The sequence below is a fragment of the Neophocaena asiaeorientalis genome, unplaced genomic scaffold, assembly GCF_003031525.2.
Source record: "Neophocaena asiaeorientalis asiaeorientalis breed wild unplaced genomic scaffold, Neophocaena_asiaeorientalis_V1.1 scaffold828, whole genome shotgun sequence".
Taxonomy (NCBI): domain Eukaryota; kingdom Metazoa; phylum Chordata; class Mammalia; order Artiodactyla; family Phocoenidae; genus Neophocaena; species Neophocaena asiaeorientalis.
The window spans coordinates 1342100-1366569 of NW_020175443.1; the positions used below are offsets into that span (position 1 = coordinate 1342100).

Genomic DNA, 24470 nt, shown 5'->3' on the forward strand with positions numbered 1-24470 from the left:
CGCCCCTTCTCCGTGACGTAAATTCCCGCCCCTCCCTCTCGAGAGACGCCGTTGCCGTGGCAGCGGTCGGGGAGCCGGGATAGGTTTTGCCGGGGATCCCAGGAGCTGCAGGCGCACTTAGGGGCAGTTTCATGAGCCGACCAGACACAGTGGCTGAGGCTGCGACGCCGGAGACTGGTGAGACGTTTTACATCTCCCGCCGACGCCCTCGCACGCACCCCACGGCCCCGGCCCCCCTACCCTTTACTCCACCAGAAGATTCCTCTCTCTCTCCGACCCCCGCCTTCCAAGGCCCCCGCTCTCTCCCATTGGCCTCCCACTTTGGCCAAAGCCCCGCCTCCCTATTCCCCCAGCCCCCTCTTTTGCTTTCAGGCCCACCTCTTTCAGGCCCCCTTCCCAAATCTCAATCCCTAATTCCCACGGGTCCCTTTTCCCACGGGCCTGCCTTTTCCAGTTCCACCCCTGGCTTCCATAGTCCCGCCCTCAAACCCCGTAGACCAACTCAAATCAAGGTTTCCTCCTTAGGCTCCACCCCTCACGCCCGCTGGTTGGTCCCTGCGGACCACTTTCCCGCCCCGCAGCACACCTCGAATCCCGCCCTTTTCGCTTCCCCTCCTGAGAGCCTCTCCTCCCTTTCCCCTGTCTCCCAACTCCTGAACCCTGGCCTGGATTTCAATTTCTTAACCTGTGAAATGGGGGGTGGGGGAGGGGGGATAGGAAAAGATGCCCTCCCAAGTCTCCACCCCGTCTCTCTTCCTCACATACACACCATAGTTGGTTTATGTCATTGTTATTATTAATGTTGAATTATAATGATAGGATTTATTGAACACGTACCATGAGCCAGACCATGTGCCAAACACTACATGCATTACATCATTTATTTCATATAGCAACTTACTTACAGGTGAGGACAGAGAGGTTCACATCCTCAGTTCACATGGTGGAGTGAGAATCCAAACCCAGGCCATTCTTCTCTATTAGTGCAGTTACTTACTCCTTTGTCTTCACTGGATTCCTTCAGTGTCTCCAGGGATCCAGGCAATTAGCACTCCTGAGTCAGAGACTGACACTGCCATTTAGATGGTTTTAGAGTTTCTAAAGTGTTTCCATGGGTGCACTGGCCAGGAGGGAGGCATAATCTTTACCTGAGGGGTAGGGTCCCAGGGGTCTCGAGAGAGAAGCGGGAGAAGAGAGGGAAAGGACTCGAATGTTAAACGGTAGTGCAGGAAAGGCTCCTTCACTTCTCTGAGAGTTAAAAGTCCACCTTGGGCTGAGGGGTCTGAGGAGAGGCAGAGTTACCTGCTGCTCCCACACCAGAGTAGTGATGGCTCAATTAGTGCCAGCACTTGTGTGATCTCAGGAACAGTGCGGGGCTGGCAGCTTCAGGGAGAGGGTTCTACTCAGGACCCAGGAATTACAGAGAAAGCCTGTGTCAAGTGTTCCTTCACTTGACACACACACAAACCCACCCACACACACACGTTTCTCAAAACAGGCTTGTATCTGCAAATCCCCACTGTTCAGAAGAAACGACGTAGGGTAACCTTGGATGTTTTCCAATGTTGTGTTTTGCTCTTGTATATTCTTACTGCTTTGGCATTTGCTGCTGCTCATCAGAACCAGAACCTAACATATGGCCCCAGATGGCCCCAGATGGCAGCTGTAGTTATTTGAGGGTGAACAGGTCACTGTTTCTTTACGTCTGCACAAGCAAGCTCCTGAGTTCCAGGTGCTTTGCCATCTGAAAACCCTTCCTCCCAGGGTGGGATTTTTTTGCTTGCTGTATTTATTTCCTTCCTGCCATTCCAGGAAGGAAACCCAGAATGTTTCAGTCGGTTTTTCTGTTTGTTTCTGCCTCATTCTTTGGGGACATAACACCTCATGGGTGGCAATATCTTATGAGAGGCCATCACTGAGGCAACATTTGTATGTGGGAAGTGGACCTGTGTGTGTGTGTGTGTGTGTGTGTGTGTGTGTGTGTGTGTGTGTGTGTATTGTGGGGACTCATCACCCCACCTGTGGGTGGAACTGTAGAGCTGACACACCAAGACTTGCCCCCTGCAGAGACGCTCAGACATAGATGTTGCTTCCTGGGGGACAGTGCTCTGTGTGCCCTGCTCTGTCCCTATCCCTGACACAATGCCCAATATGTAGAAGATACTTAGTCACCATCTGCTTAATGAACACAGGATCTGATCCCCTACCCCTGCACTGTCCAGTATAGTAGCCACCAGCCCATGTGGTGCTGTATATGAAAATGGTGGCTGGTCCAAATTGGGATGTGTCAAATAGACATTGGATTTTGAGACTTAATGCAAAAAAATAGACTTTGAGACTTAATGCAAAAAAATAGACAATATTTTATATTGATTTAACATTGAAGAGATATTTTGGGTATATTGTTAAGTAATATGTTATTAAAATTAATTTACCTCTTTCTTTTTAGTTTTTTTAATGTGGCAAGTATAAAATTTTAAAACCCATACATGGCTTGCATTATATTTCTTTTGTCCAGTGCTGCTCTAGAAGTAGTATGGCCTGAAGATGTTGGACTCAAGAGTCCCAGCTCCCTGAGTGATCTTAGGCTAGCCCCCTAACTTCCCAAAGCCTCAGTTTCCTCATCTGTTTAAAGGAGGTGGACTTGGGGACTTCCCTGGCGGTCTAGTGGTTAGGACTCTGCGCTTCCAATGCAGGGGGCGCGAGTTCAATCCCTGGTCAGGGAACTAAGATCCCACGTGCCGCGTGGTGCAGCCAAAAAATAAAAATAAATAAATAAAGGAGGTGGATTTGGAAAGTGGCCGACAGTAGGTCCTGTAGTCAGAGCCAGCGGTGCTCAGGCTCAAGGCTGGCAACCCCACCTACCCTTTCCCTTGCCCCATCCTCCAGCCTGAAACAACCCCCTTCTTCTGGGACAGCCTCCTCCCTGCCCCCCACTCCCAGGAAGCCCTCCCTGAGTGCCCACTCCCTCACTCTCCCTACATCCACTCCCAGGGACTGCAGAGCTGGACACGGGAAGCCAGGCACCTGGCTGAGCTTCTGACCCTGAGCCCGAAAGCCCACAGGCAAGTCCAAGAGCTGGGGGCACTCAGACATCCAGCTCCACGGACAGGCACCTGTGCAGAGTTGAGGACAGGGCCCAGTCCTCTGGGAGGCCAGAGAGGCTGGCTTGCCCTCAGGAACCACCCTGGGGCCTCTGGGTTTCCCTGCACCTGTGGGCACAGGCAGGCCCTCAGGTCCCAGCCCAGGTGGCCAGGTCATACCACAGTGAACTAAAAAACGGTCTATGTGCTCGCAGGGAGACAGATTCCCAACTGCAAATAATGACTCAATGATTCCATGCCACTGTGGTGTGTACTGGGAGGGAAAAGCACAGGCTGCTTTGAGAATGTGTAACAGGGGACCTCACCAGCCCGGGGATCTGAGGGAGGCATCTTATTTAGACAGAGTATGGGGAGGAAGCATATTCTACGGGGGTGAGACGCCGAGGTGCGAGGGGGTGCTGGGGAGGGGAGAGGGCGACCCTCAGGAAGGCTGGGGCAGTGGTCTGGGGGAGGTGGGGGGTGTGGAGCAGTGTTGATGGACAGAGGTGGCAGGTTCTCAGAGTGGGTGGGATGTGGAGGTGGCAGCACTGGGTGCCTGGATGTGGGGATAAAGGAAAGGGATTCGAGGAAGTGCCCAGGTGCTTCCAGTGAGGGTGCCGTTTTCTGCAATGAGGAAGGTTGGGAGATGGGAACAGGTTGGAGGAAGAGAGGTTTCCCTGCCAGGCCTGGACTTCCTGGGGGCCTAAATCCTGCCCAAGCAGCCCCTGCTGCAGGGTGGGGCTTTGGTGCAAGGAACTTTCTGCTGCTGAGAAAACCACAAAGGACAAGGGGCCCCCACTGCAGGGTGGGGAGGGACCAGGGCTCAGCATCCACAGGGCTGCTGGCTCTGACACCTGCTGTCAGAGGCCTGCGAAGAGCCACGGGAGGGGCCAGACCTTCTGAGTCAAGGGCCAGGGATGGTTCATCCAAATCACTGTCTTCAGATGTCCACACACGGCAAAGATGGAAGGGAAGCAATCTGTGCGGGCCGCAGGGGAGAAAAGGAAATATGGAAGGTAGACAGCAGCTCCAGACAAGGATGGTCTTTGCTGTTGTTACTGCTAGTAATAGTAATCACAGTAATAATAGTTACTATGGCTGCAGAACTTTTACTGGTGCCTTGCCCTGGACCGAGCACTTTTTTATTCTTTTTTGTTTTTTGATGTGTTGGGTCTTCATTGCTGCCTGCGGGCTTTCTCTAGTTGTGGTGAGCAGGGGCTACTCTTTGTTGCAGTGCGCGGGCTTCTCATGGCGGTGGCTTCTCTTGTTGCGGCGCGTGGGCTTCAGTAGTTGTGGCACGAGGGCTCAGTAGTTGTGGCTCACGGGCTCTAGAGTGCAGGCTCAGTAGTTGTGGCACACGGGCTTTGTTGCTGCGCAGCATGTGGGATCTTCCCAGACCAGGGAACCAACCTGTGTCCCCTGCATTGGCAGGTGGATTCTTAACCACTGCACCACCAGGAAAGTCCTGGACCAAGCACATTACTTGCAGATACCACCTGGCCTGATGGGGGATGGTGTCCCCATCTTAAAAGTGAGACAGCTGGAGCTCAGAGGGGTGCAGTGACTTGCCCATGACCACACAGCCAGAAAGGGGCAGGACTGGGACCCCTGTATCAACATATAATGGGCCCCCTGTCACCAGAGTGATTAGGATAGCTATCCATACAAATTTTCAGGTGTTCCTCTCTTACACTTCAGGACTTGTTCTCCTCCCAAAGTCAAGGTATTTTAAATTTTGTTTGTGGATTCTTTTTCTTTTCTCCGTTCAATTACTAGTCGTTCATTTGTCAGTGAGCATCTGCAATAGGCCAGGCCCCAGGCTGCCATACTGGGGATACCACAGTGACTGAGGTGCAGTGAGGACCTGTCCTAGAGAGCAGAGGCCATTCCTGCAGAGAGCAATCAGGGCCAAGATGGGGAAAGCCCAGAGGGAGTATCTAAGCCAGCCTGGAGGGTGGTCAGGGAAGGCTTCCTGGAGGAGGTGATGTCCGGGAACCCTGAAGGATGAGAGGAGTTAGGCAGGTGATGGGAATTGGATGGGGGAAGCATGACTCAGATGGAAGAGACAGATGGGCATGGATTCAGAAACGAGTGCCTGCACAGGAGCTGCTGCTTGTAGCTGATGGTATGTGGAGGGGAGGGGAGGGGAGGTGACGAGAGAGGACAAGGGGAGGGGTGTGCCTGGAGGTAGCCTTTCTCCCAAGGGCCAAAGTGAGGCCTGAGGGGTTGTTGGCCAGTGTGATGTGGTCAGATAGGCTTGGCCGAGGTCTCCATAGCAGAAGTGGATCAGATTCCAGTGGGCAGGCCTGTGGCCCAGCTGGAACTGCTGCTGCAGTCCAGGCAGGAGACGAGAGTGGCCAGGGGTGGTCCAGTGCTCCCTGTCATACTGTAGCTACAACTGACTTTTTGTTGTCAGTAGCCGGTCCAGTGCTTTGCTCAGGGAGGGAAGGACAGCAAGTACAACCTCATACACAGCTGTATCCACCCAGCACTTAGCAGGGGCCAGGCACACACAGGTCCTCAGAGGGACTTGTGGACCGAGGAAATCAGTAGTGTGGGCGTGGGGTAGGGTGGATGAGAGGGAGGCTGGTGAGGTCACCCATAAGCAGGTCCCAAAGGGGCCAGGGAACCGACTTCTCCCCAGGGTCGAGGTTGGATTTCAGCAGGTTTTCTGGGGTTTTCAGAAGCTTCCTCCAGCAGCAGCCACGTGGCTCTGGCTAACGGGGATCTTCTCTGTCCACCCCAGGAGCCACGAGGATGGCACACCTGCTGGGCAGCCAGGCCTGCATGGACAGCCTGCGCAGGGACCTCACCGACCTTCAGGGCACCATCGTGGACGTGTTCTTGCGTGCCGGGCCCATGCATTTCCCTTCCTGGAAGTTCCCTGACCGCATGGCCTGTGACCTGGACATGGTGGCCCTGCTAGAGCACTACGACCACGTGCCAGGTGACCCCGAGTTCACGCAGCTGTCCCACGCTGTGCTGCTGGAGCTGGTCATCGACAGGTGAGAGCCTGGACCAAACCTGGTCATCTCAGGATGCTGGCACCCACCCCATAAACCAGTAGCAGCCACAGGATCCGCTTCTGGCGGGGTGATGACATTGATGACAACAATCACCTTTGACTGAATGCTGTCGGGGGCCAGTTGGTTCAGGGCCCTCATAGCGATCTCACCTGCATCGTGCTGTGCTGTGTGTCTTTTTTTTTTTTGCAGTATGCGGGCCTCTCACTGTTGCGGCCTTTCCCACTGCGGAGCACAGGCTCCGGACACGCAGGCTCAGCGGCCATGGCTCACGGGCCCAGCCGCTTCACGGCATGTGGGATCTTCCCAGACCGGGGCACGAACCCGCGTCCCCTACATTGGCAGGCGGACTCTCAACCACTGCGCCACCAGGGAAGCCCCTGTGCCATGTGTCTTATAGTCCACCTTCAGGGAGTTGCTGGCCACCCTGTTGGTCTCTGTGACACCACAGCTCTGACGGCTACTTCTCCAGCCACCGCCAGCTGCTTCCTTAGGGTTTCTGTGTGTCGAGGACACTACAGCTGCTGCTCAGACTTTCCATCCCAGGCTGTTTTTCCTGTCCCTTCCATGTGTCACAGGGCCAGACATGGGATGTGCTTTTCCAAATCCTGGCCCTGCTGGGAAGGAGGCCAGTGGATTCCCCTGCAGCCCCACCACTTCTACACTGTCTTTCACATTAGCATTCTACACTGTCTTTCACGTCAGCCTCCACTCCCTGGGGACCGCAGTCCAGGCTCCATGTGCTCCAAACCCTGCATGCTAATGAAGTCATGGGTGCCAGACAGGCAGGGACCCCAGCAGTTTGGGGATGACCTGCTTGGAGACAATTAGAAGCCAGGGTAACCACTCAGAGGCCTGGAGGAGCCGACGGTGTGAAAGCACTACCTGGACCCTGTAGGGGGCTGAACATGTGTGAGCCCAGAACACACCTTCCTTCCTTGCTGTGCCCTCTGCTAGGAGTGCCCCGCCTACTCGTCCCTGTGCTGGCCAAGCCCGTCAGGGCCCAGTTCACCCATCCGCCTTCTAGAAAGCTGGAGCTGACCCGCCTTCCCACCCCTCGCCTGGCCCGTCTGTCCAGGTCACTCTCCACCCTCCAGTGCTGCTCATTCATTGTCCCCATTCACAGAGGAGAACACCTTGGCCCAGAGAGGGGTATGGCCTGGAGCAGTCAGTAACCCTCCCCCAGGCCCTCTCTGCCCAAGGGCACAGTTGGTTTGGGATGACCCTCCTGCACCTGCAACAAGTTGAGGTCACTTATCTGCCCATGTTTTGTAAACACAGTATCTCTTCTTTTAAAACAGCCTGATTCCCATGCAATTACCTACTTCTCTTCCCAACACCCCTTTTCCTTAAAATTAGCCCCTGACTCAGGGCAGGATAGGGACCTGGCTCTCTCACTCCAGTCTCCGTTGTGGCAGAAGCAGCTCATTCCACAGGAGAACCCCCACCCCCAACTAGAATCAGGAAACCGCAGGGCACACTGCCCTGCACACTCACCCTGAGGCTGTACGCAGCCTCCTCCGCTTTGGGGGGTCTCAGCTGGGTCCTCTGCAAGGTGAAGGCTCTGAGCCACATGGTGGAAGGCAGCCACTTACCCAGAACTTTCTGAGGACTCTGGACACAACCGAGGCAAGGCCCAGCCTCCCAGAGCCTCCTAGTCCAGTGGGGAGCAGCCAGGCAGAAGTGCTGCCACCCAGGAGGCCCCGAAGGGGCCCCAAGCTTAGCCCTCAGGGAGGGCTTCCCGGAAGAAGTGGCTCTTGGGTCAGGCAGAGCGTATTCTGAGACACTCCGAGTCCCTGACGCCCGTGCCGGTTCCCAGAGCAGGAGGCTGCTGGTCGTGTGGTGTGAGGGCACACTGGTGCTGGGCTCGGCCCCAGCCAACCCTGCCGTCTCTGCCCACAGGCTCCTGCTGCTGCTTCAGAGCTGCGTGAGCTACTTGGAGAACCTCGGCGTGGAGCAGACGGTGCCCCCCGCCAGGGCTGCCAGGCCCTGCATGTCCGTGGGGCTCACGGTGCGGCGCTTCTGGAACAGCCTGCTGAGGCTGGTCATGCTCATTCAGCAGGTGGCCCCCCAGGTGGGTCAGCCACCCGCTTCCCCAACTGCAGTCACCCTCACATCAGTCCACCTGCTCCAGGCTCCTCGCACACCACATGTGCACCGCATCTGTCGCTGGCTCCACTCTGGAGCCCCCACTCAAGGCCCATGCAGCCTGGCAGTTCGCAATGCAGGCCTTGGGGGTCATGTGTGGGCCATCTGGTTCTGCAGGTTACACTGTGGGGCTTTGGAAAAATCCTACCTAGTCTGAACCTCAGTTTGTTCATCTGTGCAGTGGGGGTGATAACAGGCCCTACCTCCCAGGGCATTGTTGGGTGTTTGTATCGACCCCATTTGTTATGGGTTATTCCATAACCCTCACAACCACCTGGTGGGCAGGACCACTGTCACCATAATGGGAAGGAAACTGAAACTGACAGTGGCTTCAGCAACACAAGAGCAGACAAGTCCACTAAGCAAGGGCCCAGTACCCGGCAGCTGTGTCTGTCACTGTAATACCCTCCCAGTGCCATGCATGTAACAGCATGGAGCCTGGGCTTGGTAAGCTGAGGCAGCAGAAAGGAGAAGGCATGCTCTCTCACTCACCTTGGTATCAGATATCATCTGAAGGTCTGAGCATCAGGAGTGGCTGCTGTCACAGAAATCCCCAGAGAGCTGGTCACCTCCCAGGCCCATCTCCCTCACCTGCTTTCCCTTTCTCTTCCTGACTACAGAAAAGGGCAAACCAAGGGGAGACCCCCACCTCCAAGCCCACAGCCAAGGGCGAGCCAGCCAGGAGCCCTGAATTTGTGACTGCCAAGCTCATCAAGCCCACCTCACCAATGCCAGGCTTGCCCCAGACCTGCCAAGAGCTGGACAGACTCCCTGTCAGTGTCTCCCTGCAGTGTCCAGCCAGGACGGCCAAAAACACCAGGAGTGTCCACTCCCAGACCATGGAGACAGCCCTGGTGCCCTGTGATGCATGCACCAGCGTCCAGGGCAGCCTGCAGGAGGTGGGCAAGATGGTCATCAGCCTGTGTCAGAGCCAGAACTTGCCCTCGTCCTTAGGCCAGTTCCAGCATCTGGTGCAGGACAGCATGGGGCTCAGGCCGCTGCCAGCCACCACCATGGGCCACTGGGCAGCCGAGCAGAGCAAAGACCTGGCACGCCTCAGCAAGCACATGGGGGCCCTCACTCAGCTTGTGGGGCCCCTCAGGGCCCAGCTGGAGGAGGCTAAGGGGCAGAAGGACAGACTGAGGAAGCAGGTGGGCGAGCTGGAGCAGGCCCTGCAGCAGGAGCAGGGGGCACAGCGGCGGCAGGCGGACGAGGCCGAGCAGCGCCTGGCCCAGTGGGAGCACGACAGGCGGCAGCTGCTCGCAGGTCTGTGCCTGAGGCCGGACCCTCAGTGCCAGGCTCTACCACAGCCTGAGCATGGGCTCCTCCAGGAGCAGACCCCGCAACGGGGCTGTGGGTGCTGGGAGTCGGTGTGGAAGAAACCTGGACTGGGAGTGGGCAGCAGACGCAGGGAAGGGAAGGCAGGGGAAAAGGGGTGTGCTTATCAAGCTGGTTACACTGTGGGCAACGGGAGCTTAATCCCACTGGGGAACGCAGGAGCCTGTGTAGAATTCCGAGTCGTCCCACGAGAGGGGTGAGGGAGTGGCGGATTCATACACTCACTCCTGTCGGTCACCAAAGGGGACTCCTGGGAAGTTCATCCCCCAGGTAGCTCCAGCCAGCTGAGGCCCCTCTTTGGCTTCAGTAGAAGCCGTCAGGCAGAGAGATGCAGCTATTGCACTCCCAGTGGGCCAGCTCCTGCTGAAGTTGTGAGGCCTGAGGGAGTTGGGCAAGTCACCCCCATGGAGGACACTGAAGCCCAGAGAGTCAGCCAGCCGACAGGAAGCAGAGTGGACAGGGACCCAGGCCTCCTGGCACCTCCCCAGAACTCCTCCACCCCGGCTAGGGCTGCCACCATGCTGTGGGGTGCACTGGACGTTGAGGCTGCCAGCCAGGCCCAAGGGAGCCTCTGAAGGGCCTCTCTCTCGGCTGCCATAGAAACAAGTGACCTCAAGACAAAGGTGTCCACCCTGGAGGGGGAGCTGAAGCAGCAGCGGGAGTCCACGCGGGCCATGGGTGAGGAGCCCTGCCATGGAGCCCTGTACCGTGTGCCATGTGCTCAGTGGATGGACCAGCACCCTCTGTCTCCTGGGCTTCGGGGGCAAAGCTAAAGGGAACCACAGAGGAAGCTGGGTCTGACAGGCCACACTGTTGGGTGATGCCACCTCCCACCCAGAGAGTACCTTCTGTTTTCAGAACCCACCTCAGGCAGGGTTCAGAGCCCCATTTTGTGGCTGAGGACACTGAGGCCCAGAGATGTGCTGTGACCACTGCCCCCCTTCCCAGGTCTTGTCCTGGGTCAGAGGCAGTGCAGGAACTCCCCAGGGCTCCCCCACTCTACCCCCTCCCCCGCCCGCTCAATCCTGCAGAGACGAAGGCCCAGGAGCTGCAAGAGGAGGCTGAGCACAGGGCGGAGGCTGAGAGGCAGGTGCAGCAGCTGGAAGAGCAGGTGCAGCTGCTGGCAGGGCGGCTGGACGGAGCCAGCCAGCAGATCCGCTGGGCCAGCACAGAGCTGGACAAGGAGAAGGCCCGTGTCGATAGCATGGTCCTCCACCAGGAGGTGAGGTCAGCGCCTGGTCTCCTGCAACGAAGGGAAGAGAAAGGGCTCCCCACTGACAGGGGGGAGACACTGGAGACCTAAGGAGAAGAATTCCTGAGTGGTGACTGTGACTGGAAAGAAGTGGGGGCGAGGTCTGCTTTCCAGGGGGGGCGGGATCTCCAAGCTTGGGGGTCCTGGCCTTGCCAGGGTTGGGGTCTGCTCCCTTCTTCCCTCCACCCCTTCTACTGCACACATGTGCACAGACAGATGTAGCACAAGGGGGTGGGCTTGGATACAGCTGCCTCCTTTGTCCTGCGTGTCTGGGCCTGGCCCCATGGGCCTCATGGCCTCCCTCCTGCCCATCCCGGCTCAGTCCCTGCAGGCCAAACAGCGAGCCCTGCTACAGCAGCTGGACACCCTGGACCAGGAGCGTGAGGAGCTGAGGGGCAGTTTGGCTGAGGCCGAGGCCCAGCGGGTCCACGTGGAGAAGCAACTGCAGCATGTGCAGAGCGAGAGGGAGCAGGGGCAGTGCCAGCTCCAGGCCCAGCAGGTGTGAGCAGGCAGGGCGAGGGGGCAGGGGCGGTACTTCCCTTTCTCTGGAGGAACCTGCAGCCAGCTAAGCACCTGCGGGCCTGCCCCGTGCCTGGGGAGTGGAGGTGATGGGGTGTCCCCAGCGGGCTGGGAGCCGGTCCTCAGCTCTGAGCCTCCCCTGCCCCAGGAGCTGCTGCAGAGCCTGCAGCGAGAGAAGCAAGGCCTGGAGCGGGCAACAGCGGATCTGCAGCTGACCATCTCAGAGCGAGAACGTGAGCTCGTGGAGTTGAGGGAGCGGGAGAGGCTGCTGGTGGCCTTTCCGGACCTGCACAGGCCTGTGGAAGCCCAGATCCAAAGTAGGGGCCCGGGGTTGGTGCAGAGGGCACGCCGGGGCTGGGGGTGGGCAGCTGAGGGCTCATCAGGGCAGGACACGGGTCCACAGCAAGGGTGGCAGAGCCCCCACAACACACAGGTGCTCTGTGTGTTACCCACTCCTCTGTGTGGATGGGGACACAGAGGCCCAGTGGGGAGCTGACCGCTCAGGGTCACCCAGCCAAATCCAGACCCAGGTCTGGCTACCTGTGTAGCCTGTGCTCTTTACCACGTCACAGGCCAGTCCTTGCTCAGCTTCCATGTCCCCTGTCCTGGCATCTCCCCAAACTACACCATGGGGCCAGCTCCAGGGGCACAGCCCCAACTGTCCAGTGTCCATGGGAGTGCTAGGGACCCATCTCAGTGGAAGACTGACTGCCCGGCGGCCTGGGTTCTCGTCCCAACCCCTCCAGTCCCCTGAAGCTCTGGGGTGAATCCCCGGGCAGAGCTGTTGGGATGATCCACTGCAATCTAGCTTGTCATGATAAGTCATCACTTGTGAGTGCTGGGCCCTTGTGTTACCCTGTCAACCACCCCGTGAGGCAGGTAGCAGCCGCTTGTGACAAACCAGGAAACTGATAACCAGAGCAGGCAGCACCTTGCCTGGGTTCAGAGTCAGGGGGAGCATCTGTCCCCCCCAGCAGTGGGAAAGAACATCCTTGCTGAATTCCTGAGACTCATATCCAAGAGCCGGCTGTGGCTTTGAACGAGTCACTGTCTCCCAGGCCCTCCGGAAACAGGTGGCCTTGGAAGAGCTTCACTTTCTTACCTATGTGCTAAATTTTTGGTGAGCTCCAGGTCCCCCTCAGCTCTCAAATTCTGCAAGGCTTTGGTCACCTCCCAGCAGGCAGGGGAGTAGGGAGTGCAGGGGGAGGGGGGGGAACAAGGCCTCAGGAGAAAAAAGATGAGGTGAGAGGTCCAGTATGCTGACCCCGCCCACCTGCAGGGCCACCGGCAGGGGACCCTAGGCATGGGGACCCTAGGCACGTACCGGCTGGCGTGTCTGCCCTCTGAGGTCCTGTCTCGTTGGGCACAAGAGGCAGACCTGATGGGGTGGGGTGCCAGATAGTGGGTCTCCACAGGCTCTGGCAACGTCACGGACGACATGGAGAGGCAGGTGCAGGCCAACGACATCCGTATCCGGGTCCTACAGGAGGAGAACAGGCGGCTGCGATCCATGCTGTCTAAGATCCGGGAGGTGGCCCAGCAGGGGGCCCTCAAGGTGGGCAGCATGGCTCCCCCACCTGAAAGGGGCCGGCCCTTGGGGACTTGGAAGAGGCCCCCAACCCAGCAGAGGTCTTCAGCTTCCCCCAGGGACTCTGCCGTCAGCCCAGCTCATTGCACATGGGGCTCTCAGGTGGCTTTAGGCTGTGCTTTTGTGAACCATCTGCCACGATTCAGGAAGGCATGAGGATGTTACCGTGCCTTCTAGCTCCAAATCCCCCCTCTAGCCCTTTGAACCTTTATTTCAAATGCACCAGGAGCCTTGTCAGAAAGCAAACCTTCCCACCCTTACCACGGCTAAGGACAGGCCCTGGAAGGCTTTCCAAACCCTGCCCCTCAGAGGAAGGGGCCATGGCGACAGGTTCAGGCCCTCCCGCCTCCTCTATGACACCCTCTCTGTTCGCTGCAGAGGGGATCCTGGGCCTTTCTGAGCTTGCTTTTCTTTGCAGCTGATCCCACAGGACCAGCTCTGGACCCCTCCCAGCAAGGGAATCCACAGAGCAGCACCCCCAGCCCAGGCCCAGAGAGCATCTCCAGGGTGAGTGAGGCTTTGTCAGAGGCGGGGCATGTGGGGGTGGGGTGGTCCCCCTCGCTCACAGGGGATCTTGCCGTCTGATCCTCCCTCAGGCCCCTGGGCAGGCAGCACTCACCTGGCAGCAGGACGGCCAGTGCGGGCAGGACCCTGCCGGGCCAGCCCCAGGCCTCCCCGCCTCAGCAGCCCTGCAGTCGACCCAGCAAGTCCTCCCTAGAGGATGTGACCCACTCGACCAACTGTGCCCAGAACCCCATCCGGGCCTTGGCCAGGCTAAGAAGGAGACTGTCACCAAGCCGGGGCCAGGCCGGCCCTGCATACCAGCCCCAGGAGCGGCCCACGTAGCCTGCAGTGGGGTGGGGCTGGAGGGCGGGAAGCTGGCAACCCACCCCATGTAATAAAGCCCAGGCCATCTGCTCACAGCGACCTTGGCCTCACCACACTGGCTCAGCAGGGCAAGAGTCCTTCCTTCCCTGTCCTGAGTCCCCGGCCATGTGGGTCATTGGCCAGCAGAGGTCTGGCACACTGTGCACCCTCAGTAAATGGGAGCTTCCTGCCTCCTCCTGACAGGGGCAGTGGAGGAAGAGGACACACTGAGGGCAGAAAGAAGCTTCTAGCACCTGGGCGATGTGAAAGCAGTCTTTTGATTCTCACTGCAAAGACTAAGGGGTAACATGGACTCAGTGACCCCCACCAATAAAGAGCAGGGTCAGGGTAGGGGGTGCGCAGGGGAAGGAGAGCAGCCGCCACGGTGGGCCCAGTGAGGACACCTGAGGCAAGGAAGGAGTCAGAGGCCAGGGTTCTGGCTCAGGCTCACAAAGGCAGGCAGGGACCACCCAGCTGTGAACCTGGGCATGGGGACATTAAGGATCCAAGAAAATCAGCCCCCCTTTCACTGTGGAACGCCCCACCTTCAGGAAACACAAGTCAGAAAGGGTTTCTCTAAATCCAGGAGGTTGGATCCCCAGGAGGCCACTGAAGGCAGGGCAAGGCTTCACCCAGCCAGAGAGCGGGACACCCCAAGCCAGCCCTGGCTTTCCCAGGCCTGTCCCTTGGGGCCAGGGCACTGATGCCGCCAGGCACACCAGGCCTGCAGTAGTCCAGTTTTCCTCACGAAGCCTCCAGCCTGTCCTGAGCCACCCTGCCTGTGAAGGACAGGCACTAAGACCTCGCTGAGGAGTTCTGGGTGTGGGGGTGGGATGGGGGATGCTCTTGGCTTTCTATGACAGTTTTCCCTGGTCAGGAGGCCAACAGGTAGAGCACCTCAGTTTACAGAGAAAAGTCAAGAAGAGCTGTGTATGTAGCTGAACTGGCATGGCCACAGGCTGCCCAACTCTTGCTTCTGTGGAGCCCGGGGGCTCACTGAGGGAGCCTGGGCTGTCTGGACTGGGCCCCTCCCAGCTGAGAGCCAGCCCTCAGGTGTGCTCCCTGAGGCAGGGGGCGGACCTGTCACAGCCCGGCTCCTCTCTGCATCCATTCAGTAGCTCACAGGTCTGTAGGTCAGACGTCCTGGCCCTGTGTGGGTGGGTTCTCTGCTCAGGGCCTTACAAGGCTGAAATCAAAGCATCTGCCAGGGGCTTCCCTGGTGGCGCAGTGGTTAAGAATCCACCTGCCAATGCAGAGGACACAGGTTCGAGCCCTGGTCCGGGAACATCCCACATGCCGCGGAGCAACTAAGCCCGTGTGCCACAACTACTGAGCCTGTGCTCTGGAGCCCAAGAGCCACAACTACTGATCCTGCATGCCACAACTACTGAATCCTGCACACCTAGAGCCCGCGCTCCACAACGAGAAGCCACCACAGTGAGGAGCCCGCGCACCACAACCAAGAGTAGCCCCCACTCACCGCAATTACAGAAAGCCCACGCACAGCAACAAAGACCCAATGCAGCCAAAAATAAAAAATAAATAAAATTTAAAAAGCATCTGCCTTTCTTTTGCAAGGGTGTGGGGCAGAATCCAGGCTCATTCTGATTGTGGGCAGAATTCTGGTTCTTGCAGCTGTCGAACTGGTGTCCATTTCCTTGCTGGTCGCTGTCGGGGCTACTCTGGGCTCTCAGAGGCCATCCAGCTTCTTGCCACATGGCTCCTCCATCTTCAAGTCGGCAACAGAGAATTTCTCAGGCATTGAATCCCCTCCATGGTTCAAATTTCTGAATTCCTCTCCTTCCACCAGCTGGAGAAAACTCTCTACTTTTAATGGGCTCACGTGGTTAGGTCAGGCCCACTTGGATGCTTTCCCATATTGAGGTCAACTGTGCCATATAACAACCTAATCATGGGAGTAAAACCCATCAGCGTCATAGTGCCAGGATCACATAAGGCATGTCCATGAGGGCTGGGGGAATCTTGGGGGCCATTTTAGAATCTGCCTCCCATGGGCAGTAGACTCCAGGGCGACTTATCTTAAAACATCCACACAAATTTTACATCTTATGTTAAAATATATCCATGTTTAATATTAAATCTCCCGTACCCCAAATCTAAAAAAACAGATGCCCCTGTAAGATGTACCACATTTATCCTGTGGCTTCAAGTATCCTGGTCAGCAACCTGTAACCCCACGGAGAAGCACAGGACTAGATGGTTTCTAAGGCCTCTGGTTCCAGCCAGGCCCCAGAAGGGAGCCCAGCTGGACAGGCCATGGGACCTACTGCCAGGGGCTTCCCTGGTGGCGCAGTGGTTAAGAATCCACCTGCCAATGCAGAGGACACAGGTTCGAGCCCTGGTCCGGGAACATCCCACATGCCGCGGAGCAACTAAGCCCGTGTGCCACAACTACTGAGCCTGTGCTCTGGAGCCCAAGAGCCACAACTACTGATCCTGCATGCCACAACTACTGAATCCTGCACACCTAGAGCCCGCGCTCCACAACGAGAAGCCACCACAGTGAGGAGCCCGCGCACCACAACCAAGAGTAGCCCCCACTCACCGCAATTACAGAAAGCCCACGCACAGCAACAAAGACCCAATGCAGCCAAAAATAAAAAATAAATAAAATTTAAAAAGCATCTGCCTTTCTTTTGCAAGGGTGTGGGGCAGAATCCAGGCTCATTCTGATTGTGGGCAGAATTCTGGTTCTTGCAGCTGTCGAACTGGTGTCCATTTCCTTGCTGGTCGCTGTCGGGGCTACTCTGGGCTCTCAGAGGCCATCCAGCTTCTTGCCACATGGCTCCTCCATCTTCAAGTCGGCAACAGAGAATTTCTCAGGCATTGAATCCCCTCCATGGTTCAAATTTCTGAATTCCTCTCCTTCCACCAGCTGGAGAAAACTCTCTACTTTTAATGGGCTCACGTGGTTAGGTCAGGCCCACTTGGATGCTTTCCCATATTGAGGTCAACTGTGCCATATAACAACCTAATCATGGGAGTAAAACCCATCAGCGTCATAGTGCCAGGATCACATAAGGCATGTCCATGAGGGCTGGGGGAATCTTGGGGGCCATTTTAGAATCTGCCTCCCATGGGCAGTAGACTCCAGGGCGACTTATCTTAAAACATCCACACAAATTTTACATCTTATGTTAAAATATATCCATGTTTAATATTAAATCTCCCGTACCCCAAATCTAAAAAAACAGATGCCCCTGTAAGATGTACCACATTTATCCTGTGGCTTCAAGTATCCTGGTCAGCAACCTGTAACCCCACGGAGAAGCACAGGACTAGATGGTTTCTAAGGCCTCTGGTTCCAGCCAGGCCCCAGAAGGGAGCCCAGCTGGACAGGCCATGGGACCTCCAGCTGCCGGTACCCAAGGACCGAGGGTTAGCAGGCAATGGAAGGGCCGCTAGGTTTAACATCATAGCCTTCAAGATGTGTCATGGAACATGGTCAGGTTAGAGTGCCCCCAAGGCCAGATAGCTCCTCTCCCAACCCACCCCCAATAAATAAGCACAAAACCTGGCCACTGCAGCCTCAGGCCCCAGGGATGCCCTGACAGGCAGGCCAGAGAGCTCCCAGAGCCCTGGGAACAGCAGCACTGCCCACACCCTCTTCCCCAGGTCCCTGGCCAGAGTCCTGGGAGCTGTCTGAGTGGAAGGCAGGCACACCCCAGGATGGCAGAGAAAGGCCCCAAAGCAGCCTCTCTTCCTGCTGGGTCTGGGCCCTGCATCCTCAGCCTGGGGGCTGTCCATCCCAGTGTGGATGTCCCTCCATCCCAGTGTGGATGTGGTGGGCACCTTGCCCCTCAGCAGGGGAGGCCCCTATCCCTCCTTCCACCCATAGGGTTTTCTGTCCTGTTCCCCCTGCCATCTTGTTTCAGGCACCCAGGGCCCAGGGCCAGGATGCAGGTGGAGGGATGCAGAGATCCCACATGCAGAGATCCAGCTGGGGCAGCTAATCATCTGAGTAGCGGTTCCCTGCAGGAGAGGAGAAAAAATATCAGGGAGGGAGGTGTCAGGTGGGAACCAGGTGGAGACAGTCAAGGGCCCCCACCCTTGGTGCTCACCTAGGACGTTGAATTTGCACAGCGGGCAGGTCTGCTGGATCATCAGCCAGGGGTCCACACAGTCTCGGTGAAACTCATGCTTACAGGGCAGCACCCGGAGCCACTGCAGGGTCGGGGAGAGGGCTCAGGCCTCCAGTGGGGGTCACAGGCCCCACGCCCACACCTGAGCTGGAGAACTGAAACCCCTGTGACCTGCCCCACCCCCATGCTGCTTTCCATAGGTCTGGTGGAGCTGGGTGAAGGCCTGGTTGGGGTACTTCTCAGGTCTCTTGGGAGCAGGGTAGGGGGCATCACGTGTCAGCCGAAGGCTGGCCTCTGCCCAGGGCACTAACTTGCTTGTTGCAGAAATAGTCCAGACACACAGCGCAGGTCTCAGCACCAGGCTCCGGGGGGTCCTGTGCCGCCCGGCCCAGCCGGCAACGCCGGGTCTTGAGGGACGCCAGCCTCTGCACCACCTGGCGCTTGAGCAGGTCCACCTGTGGGGTAAGGGCACACAGTTCCCGAGGGCTGGGGACACCAGGGCTCCCGAGGGCCCCCGAGGGCTGGCTCCCACCTGGCCTCGGGGCTCCCGCTGGCTCTGCCGGGACGCCTGCCGCTGAGCCTGGACCACGAGGCCTGTGCACAGGAGCATGGCCACCAGCAGGATGGTGTTCCACAGCTGTTGCAGGGGCTTCTGGGGAGAAGAGCAGGGTGTCAGGGCACCGGAGCCACCCCACCCTCTTTACCCAGTAAATCCACCCCAAGGACCAGGCAGATGAGGTCCATGGGCACCATGACCCCAGAGGCGCCAGGCTTCCTCTTCTGAAGCTGCTGTCCCCCACCCCCGCCCCGTGCTCTCTCAGGGGCTGCCCCAGATTCACCCTACATCAGTGCTCAGCCCAGGCCAATCCTGGGCAACAAACCTGGTGTTTGTGCACTCACAGAAGCATCTACTGGCAGCCTCACAGACTCCCCAGCCCAGGACCCCCATCCCTACCCAGCACTCCTCCTGGTCTGCTTTCCTGGCTGCCATCACCCACCCACCCACGCCCATCCAGGCTGAGCATTCACAGCCTGAGAGGGCGCTAGTTCCTAGGCCCTGTCTCCTCACTCCCTAGAGGCCCCACACGCCCCTCCTCTCCTCCCCACTCTGCTGCTCTTCAGGTGCCCTGCTCAGGCCTCACCCACCCAGGTCCCACCCACAGTCACAGGGATCTCACCTGCAAACCCGATTACACAGCACCCCTACTTGACCCTTCCCTCTGATGCTCCCCTCCCGCCTCCTCCGCATTCCCCATCCTCAGGAGGAAACCCAAACTCTTCTACCAGGGGGCCCTCAAGGCCCTTGATCTCCACCCCTCCCCCCTCCCTCATCCCATGCTCCCTGCCCCTCCCACATCTGTGCCTTTCCACACTGTTCCAGGTCTTGGGAACTAATGCTCTTCTTCCACGCTCCCTCCCTTGGCTTATGGCTTTGGACACCTCTTGCTCTGGAAGCTCTCCCTGACCAACCCTGCCAGGCAAATGTTCCCCCCTCACCTCCCCTGCCACCCTCCTCATACCCACTCTGCCCTCAGCGGTCCTCCAGCTCCCGCTGGTGGGAGGGAACCACGTCTGAGGTACCTCACTTCGCCTCTGAGAGGCCCTCAGGGGGACACACTGACCTAGACTGAACTGCCTCCAAATCCAGTGCGGCAGACAGGCTGTGACCACTCAACAGCTGGCTCAGGAGGTGACACAGTGGAGGAAACAAGACCCAGCCGCTAACCCACCAGCACACGGGCCTGCAGACGTGTCACAACTAAAAAATGCATTCGTTTAAAAGTTTTCTGCCTTGGGCTTCCCTGGAGGCGCAGTGGTTGAGAGTCCGCCTGCCGATGCAGGGGACACGGGGTCGTGCCCTGGTCTGGGAAGATCCCACATGCTGCGGAGCGGCTGGGCCCGTGCGCTGTGGCCGCTGAGCCTGCGCGTCCGGAGCCTGTGCTCCACAACGGGAGAGGCCACAACAGTGAGAGGCCCGCGTACAGCAAAAAAAAAAAAAAAAAAAAATAAGTTTTCTGCCACCGTGTTCTTCCCCAGCCAGTGCTGAAGTTCAACTGCCAACACGTGGTGGGAGAGGGGCTGAGAAATGATTTGATGGGCAAGGTGCTGTTAGGGTCACAAGATGTTGCTTTAGTTCAGGGTGGAAGCACTCTGGGGGCCACTGCCAAGAGGGGTCTGTGAGCCCCAGCTTCACACTCTGTCCCACCCTCACCCCCTGGCTTGTGTCCGCGTCCCCTTTCGTCCATGGAGGGATGGTGACACCTGCTCAGGAAGCTCTCCCGAAGCCCCTAGGCTGAGCTCAGGCGCCTTCACCATGCCTGGAGGGCCATGCCCCTCACCAGCTCAGTAATCACCCCAGCAGGTGACAGTGTCTCTGGCCTAGTTCCTCCCCTGATAGGGCCACATGAGCCCAGGGCTGGAGCTGCCCTGTCCTCATACCCCCTGCCATGCTGAGCCAGGCTGACACGTGGCAGGACTCGCACGACCTTTACTGTAAGCTCTCTGGGGCAGAACCTGGAGCTCTGTGCTTTGGAGCGGCCAGTGAGTTCTGGGTGGGCCGAGGGTGTGGCTGGCCTGGAGCTCTACTGGAGGCCAGAGACCCCATCTCCCCAGGCTCGGTGCATCTTGGGGACTCCCAGGTGAGGAGGGAGGGCAGAGTTGGGCCTTGTCCATCAGAGCAGTAGGACATGGTCATCAGACTTTTCTGATACATGGTGACTACAGCTCTGGATGCCCAGAGGCTGGAGGAGTGGTGACTGGGCCCTGGGGCTGAGAGCTGGCCCTGGCTATCCTTCAGACACCTCAGCTACCGTGGGCTCCCAACACCTGTACTGGGCCACCCCGGCCAGCAGCAAGGCCAAGGCTGTTCAGCGTTGCCCTCACAACCAGCCAGCCTGACCTGACCTACAGTACATGCCCACCTCCTGGCCTCTTGGGCACGCTCCCAGCCTGATCCTCTCTGAGCTCCAGGCTTTCTGCCCGCACCTCCTCCCAGTCTCTCATCTGACAGCCCCTCACCAAATGCCTGCCCCTCCCAGAAGTCCATGTGGGCTGCCCTCCAGGGGGAGAGAGGGCGGGCTCTCTCCTCTTCCAGAAAGCCCTTCCTTCCACTCCCGCAGCCTCACTCCCCCCTCCCTCTGCAGAACTGCAGTTCACGCTGCTCAAGCGAAATTGTGCTCTGGGCTGCCTCCGTGTAAGTTCCTCTTCTCTGCCCGTCTTTGAGGCCTTGAACGGCAGAGCCCAGGTCTTCCAAGGCCTTTTGTACCCTCCACAGCCCTTCTCACGGACCCCCAAGTGTCCTAGAATATCAGAACAGTCACCTTTGGTGACTGTTGACTTATTCGAGCACTCATAACAATAAAGGTACTGTTGGGGAGCAGCTACCCATCTGCTCAGTGCCCGCCGTGAGATTTACATACACGATCTCAACAATCTTGTGGCCGTGTGCTATACCTGTTCACAAATGAGGAACGTGAGACCAGAGGTTAAACACGCAGCCTAACATTGCTCAGCTAAGGTTTCAGAGCCTCATTCCAAGTCTGCCTGACTTGAAGCTGCCTTGCACGGCTCCCCATTCACCAAGGCATGCTGGAGGCTGTGCATCAGGAGAGCGGGGAAAACCTGCCCTGCAGAGTGGGGATTTGAGAAATGCTTGCAGACACAATACCTTTGACCCCCTCTATGCCAAGCACTGGGAAAGCCAGAGACAAATAAAACACAGCCTGGCCTTCGGGAGACAAAGTCACAGTCCCCAACGGTCACACAGGATGGGCTGTCCTAAGAGGCCTATGAGGGGGCTTCCCTGGTGGCGCAGTGGTTGAGAATCCACCTGCCAATGCAGGGGACACGGGTTCTATCCCTGGTCTGGGAAGATCACACATGCCGCGGAGCAGCTAAGCCCATGTGCCACAACTATCGAGCCTGTGCTCTAGAGCCTGTGAGCCACAACTACTGAGCCCACGCACCACAACTACTGACCCACATGCCTAGAGCCCATGCTCCACAATAACAGAAGCCACGACAATGAGAAGCCCGCGCACCACAACGAAGAGTAGCCCCAGCTCGCCGCAACTAGAGAAAGCCCACGCACAGCAACAAAGACCCAATGCAGCCAGAAATAAATAAATTAAATTAATAAATTTCTTTTAAAAATTAAAAAAGAATTAAAAAAAATAAAAATAAAAGCAGTAAAAAAAATAAAATAAAAATAAAAGCAGTAGGGGGGTTGGGGGCCCAATGTGAGGGAGGCTTTCCGAAGAAGGCAGGAGGATGAGAGCTGTGAGGGCTCTGGCTGGACTGGGACATACAGAGCTGGAGAAAGAGGATGTCCGAGCCTACAGACAAGCCCCGGTGGCAGGAGACCGGGGCGTGAGTGGAGACCGGTAAATGGCACAGAGTGGCTGGAGTGTAGGGAGAAGACTGGGGAAAAAACAGGGTGAGTGATCAGGAGAGCTGTGAAAGCCAGGTAAGAAGTCTGAATTTCTTTCTGCAGGTGATAGGGAATCAAAGAGGGCTTCTGAGAGGGATAGGGACGTGACAACAGCAGCAGCTAAAGCTGACTGTGCATGACCCCGGGTCAGGCACCACACGGAGCACCCACCCAGCCCCTGAACCCTCACAGCAGCCCTGGGAGGTGCAAGGGGTGGTCCTCCCCACCAGGGCAGGAAGACGCCACAGGACTGGAGACAAGTCATGTGTGTGGTCCCCCCACCCCCACCTCCTCTCTCCAGGCGCTCACCTGCTCCTGGGCCCGACTGCCTCCCAGGCACACCAAGTCCTGCCATCCTCCGTAGCTGTCCTTGGAGAGGCCGCAGGTGGTCCACAGGGTCAGCTTCCACTCGATGTTGGCTGACAGGGACTCTCCGCTGGTGATCTCAGCTGTGGCCTGGGTCCTCCTGAGAGGGGAGGCCAAGGGGCCAGACAGAAGGGCTCTTGGGAGGAGAGGCCCGGACCCACTCACCCCAGCCTTGTGGGAAAAGGATACCCCTGAGTATCACCCCACAGCCCTTCTGCTTTGGCCCCCACGCCTTTCCCAGCCAGTGGTTTTTCTAGTTCTCATAACAGCCGGCCAAGGAGGCCCTCAAGTACAGGGAAGAGTCAATCAGGAATCTGGCTTCCTCCTTGCTGGAGCCAATCACCTCCACCTATAGAGCCCACAGAATCATCTCCTTCTAGTCCTCTCACCCGTTTTTCAGACTAGGAGGCTACAGTCTCAGACTAACAGGGAAGGCCCTGGTCCCAGGACCCCTGAGCCCACGACAAAGCCAAGCACCCTAGCACCCAAGCCCAGTCCTTTGAGCCCAAATCCCAACTCACTGCAGCAGTGCCTCCAACAGCTTGGTGACATTGGAAGAATAATGGAGGACAATCACTGGCCTGAGCAGAAGTTGGGATATGTCCAGCTGTAGGAGGACAGGGAGGTCAGCCAGGCCGGGTCACCCATTCCCCAGCCTATGTGCCCCAAAAGCCTGATCCGGTTTACCTCTCGGACCACGTTGTGGTTCAAGATGAGGAGAAGCAAGGCAGAGGCTCCCAGGAAGAGCGCCCTCCGCATCTGCAGGACAGAGGCAGAGGCTAGCACACACCCTGCCCACACACCTGTCTCACCACCTGTGGTCATAGTTGTTCTCAGCTCCTGGCTCTGCGGTTAGCATTTCCTCGGGACAGATCAGCTATAAGCTCCCTGAGATCAAGGGCAAAAACCCTTATTCCTCTCACCTTCCCCCCAGATGCTCTGTAGGACCCAAATAATACTGTGCTTTCCCTGGTCCAAGCAAGGCAGGCTTGCCCACCGACTCGCAGCAGGAACTCCCCACTGTATACTCTCAGAGTCTGGTTGAGCTTCCTGACTCTCTCGAGGCTCCTCCCACGAGCCAACCACACTGACTCCAGTCTACCCCTGGGGTCCCTTGCCCCAGCCAGGCCCAGGGCTTCTCTGGAAGCTCCTTAGGGGCCCACCTGGTAGTCTGGCTCTAGCAGTTGCCTTGAAAACCCTTCCTCCAGCCCCCTTTCCACATACACCCCCTGCACCTGCTGAACCAGAGCCTTAGGATAGGCCTGTGGGCCGCTGTCCTGACTCTCCTGGTGAACCTGGGCCTCCTGCTCCTTGCCCACGTATGCCACTGCAATCCAGTCTTCTACGGGCACCTCCTGCTCCGCATCCACGATGTCCACCTGTGGGGCGAGGGGCCATGGTAGAAAGAGGAGGGGGAGGAAGGGGGATCGGTCACACAAGCGATGCAAGGCCAGGGTTTGGGAATGAGTCTGGAGGGGAGGGCATCTGATCTCAGGTTCTGGAAGCCGGAATGCTGGGGGCCTGGGCAGCCTGGGGAAGGGGCGCTGGGCTGACAGGGCTTGGTCCAGGATGAAGGCTGGATCTGGGTGCATAGTCTACGGCGGGGCGGGGGCCATATGGCTCAGCGGCGCTCACCAGCAGCAGACGGCCACCCAGAGGGAGCGCCGGGTCGGCCTCGGGGCCAATCCTGACGCCCTCCAGCAACAGAGCGTCCTCCCGAGGCAGCCTCACGTCCACCCGCACGGCGCGGGCCC

The 24470-nt window shown here is 57.9% G+C and overlaps 2 protein-coding genes across 2 annotated transcripts; one reads left to right on the plus strand and one right to left on the minus strand.

The window, feature by feature from the left end:
• The first annotated feature begins 96 nt into the window (after positions 1 to 96).
• CCDC157 (coiled-coil domain containing 157) lies at positions 97 to 14602 on the plus strand. Its single transcript, XM_024768011.1, has 11 exons — positions 97 to 177; positions 5830 to 6088; positions 8009 to 8180; positions 8875 to 9520; positions 10193 to 10270; positions 10624 to 10814; positions 11167 to 11343; positions 11512 to 11680; positions 12779 to 12918; positions 13370 to 13458; positions 13548 to 14602. Exons 1-11 carry the CDS (start codon positions 132 to 134, stop codon positions 13795 to 13797), a joined length of 2217 nt encoding a protein of 738 aa, XP_024623779.1. The 5' UTR covers positions 97 to 131; the 3' UTR covers positions 13798 to 14602.
• A 1283-nt stretch (positions 14603 to 15885) lies between these two features.
• Positions 15886 to 24468, minus strand: RNF215 (ring finger protein 215; the record flags this gene model as incomplete). The annotated part of the gene is made up of 10 exons (XM_024767948.1): positions 15886 to 16102; positions 17189 to 17811; positions 17901 to 18003; positions 18233 to 18376; positions 18454 to 18573; positions 22660 to 22816; positions 23238 to 23323; positions 23404 to 23475; positions 23952 to 24095; positions 24352 to 24468. Coding segments are annotated over 9 exons (966 nt in total), but the record flags the coding sequence as incomplete, so codon positions are not given.
• Between the last annotated feature and the right edge of the window lie 2 nt (positions 24469 to 24470).

Excerpts from the sequence above, each read along its gene's own strand:
- CCDC157 (XM_024768011.1), top strand. The coding sequence starts at position 132 with ATGAGCCGACCAGACACAGTGGCTGAGGCTGCGACGCCGGAGACTG. Across the intron at positions 8,181-8,874 it reads TTCAGCAGGTGGCCCCCCAG|AAAAGGGCAAACCAAGGGGA; the intron begins GTGGGTCAGCCA and ends TCCTGACTACAG. Across the intron at positions 10,271-10,623 it reads GGAGTCCACGCGGGCCATGG|AGACGAAGGCCCAGGAGCTG; the intron begins GTGAGGAGCCCT and ends TCAATCCTGCAG.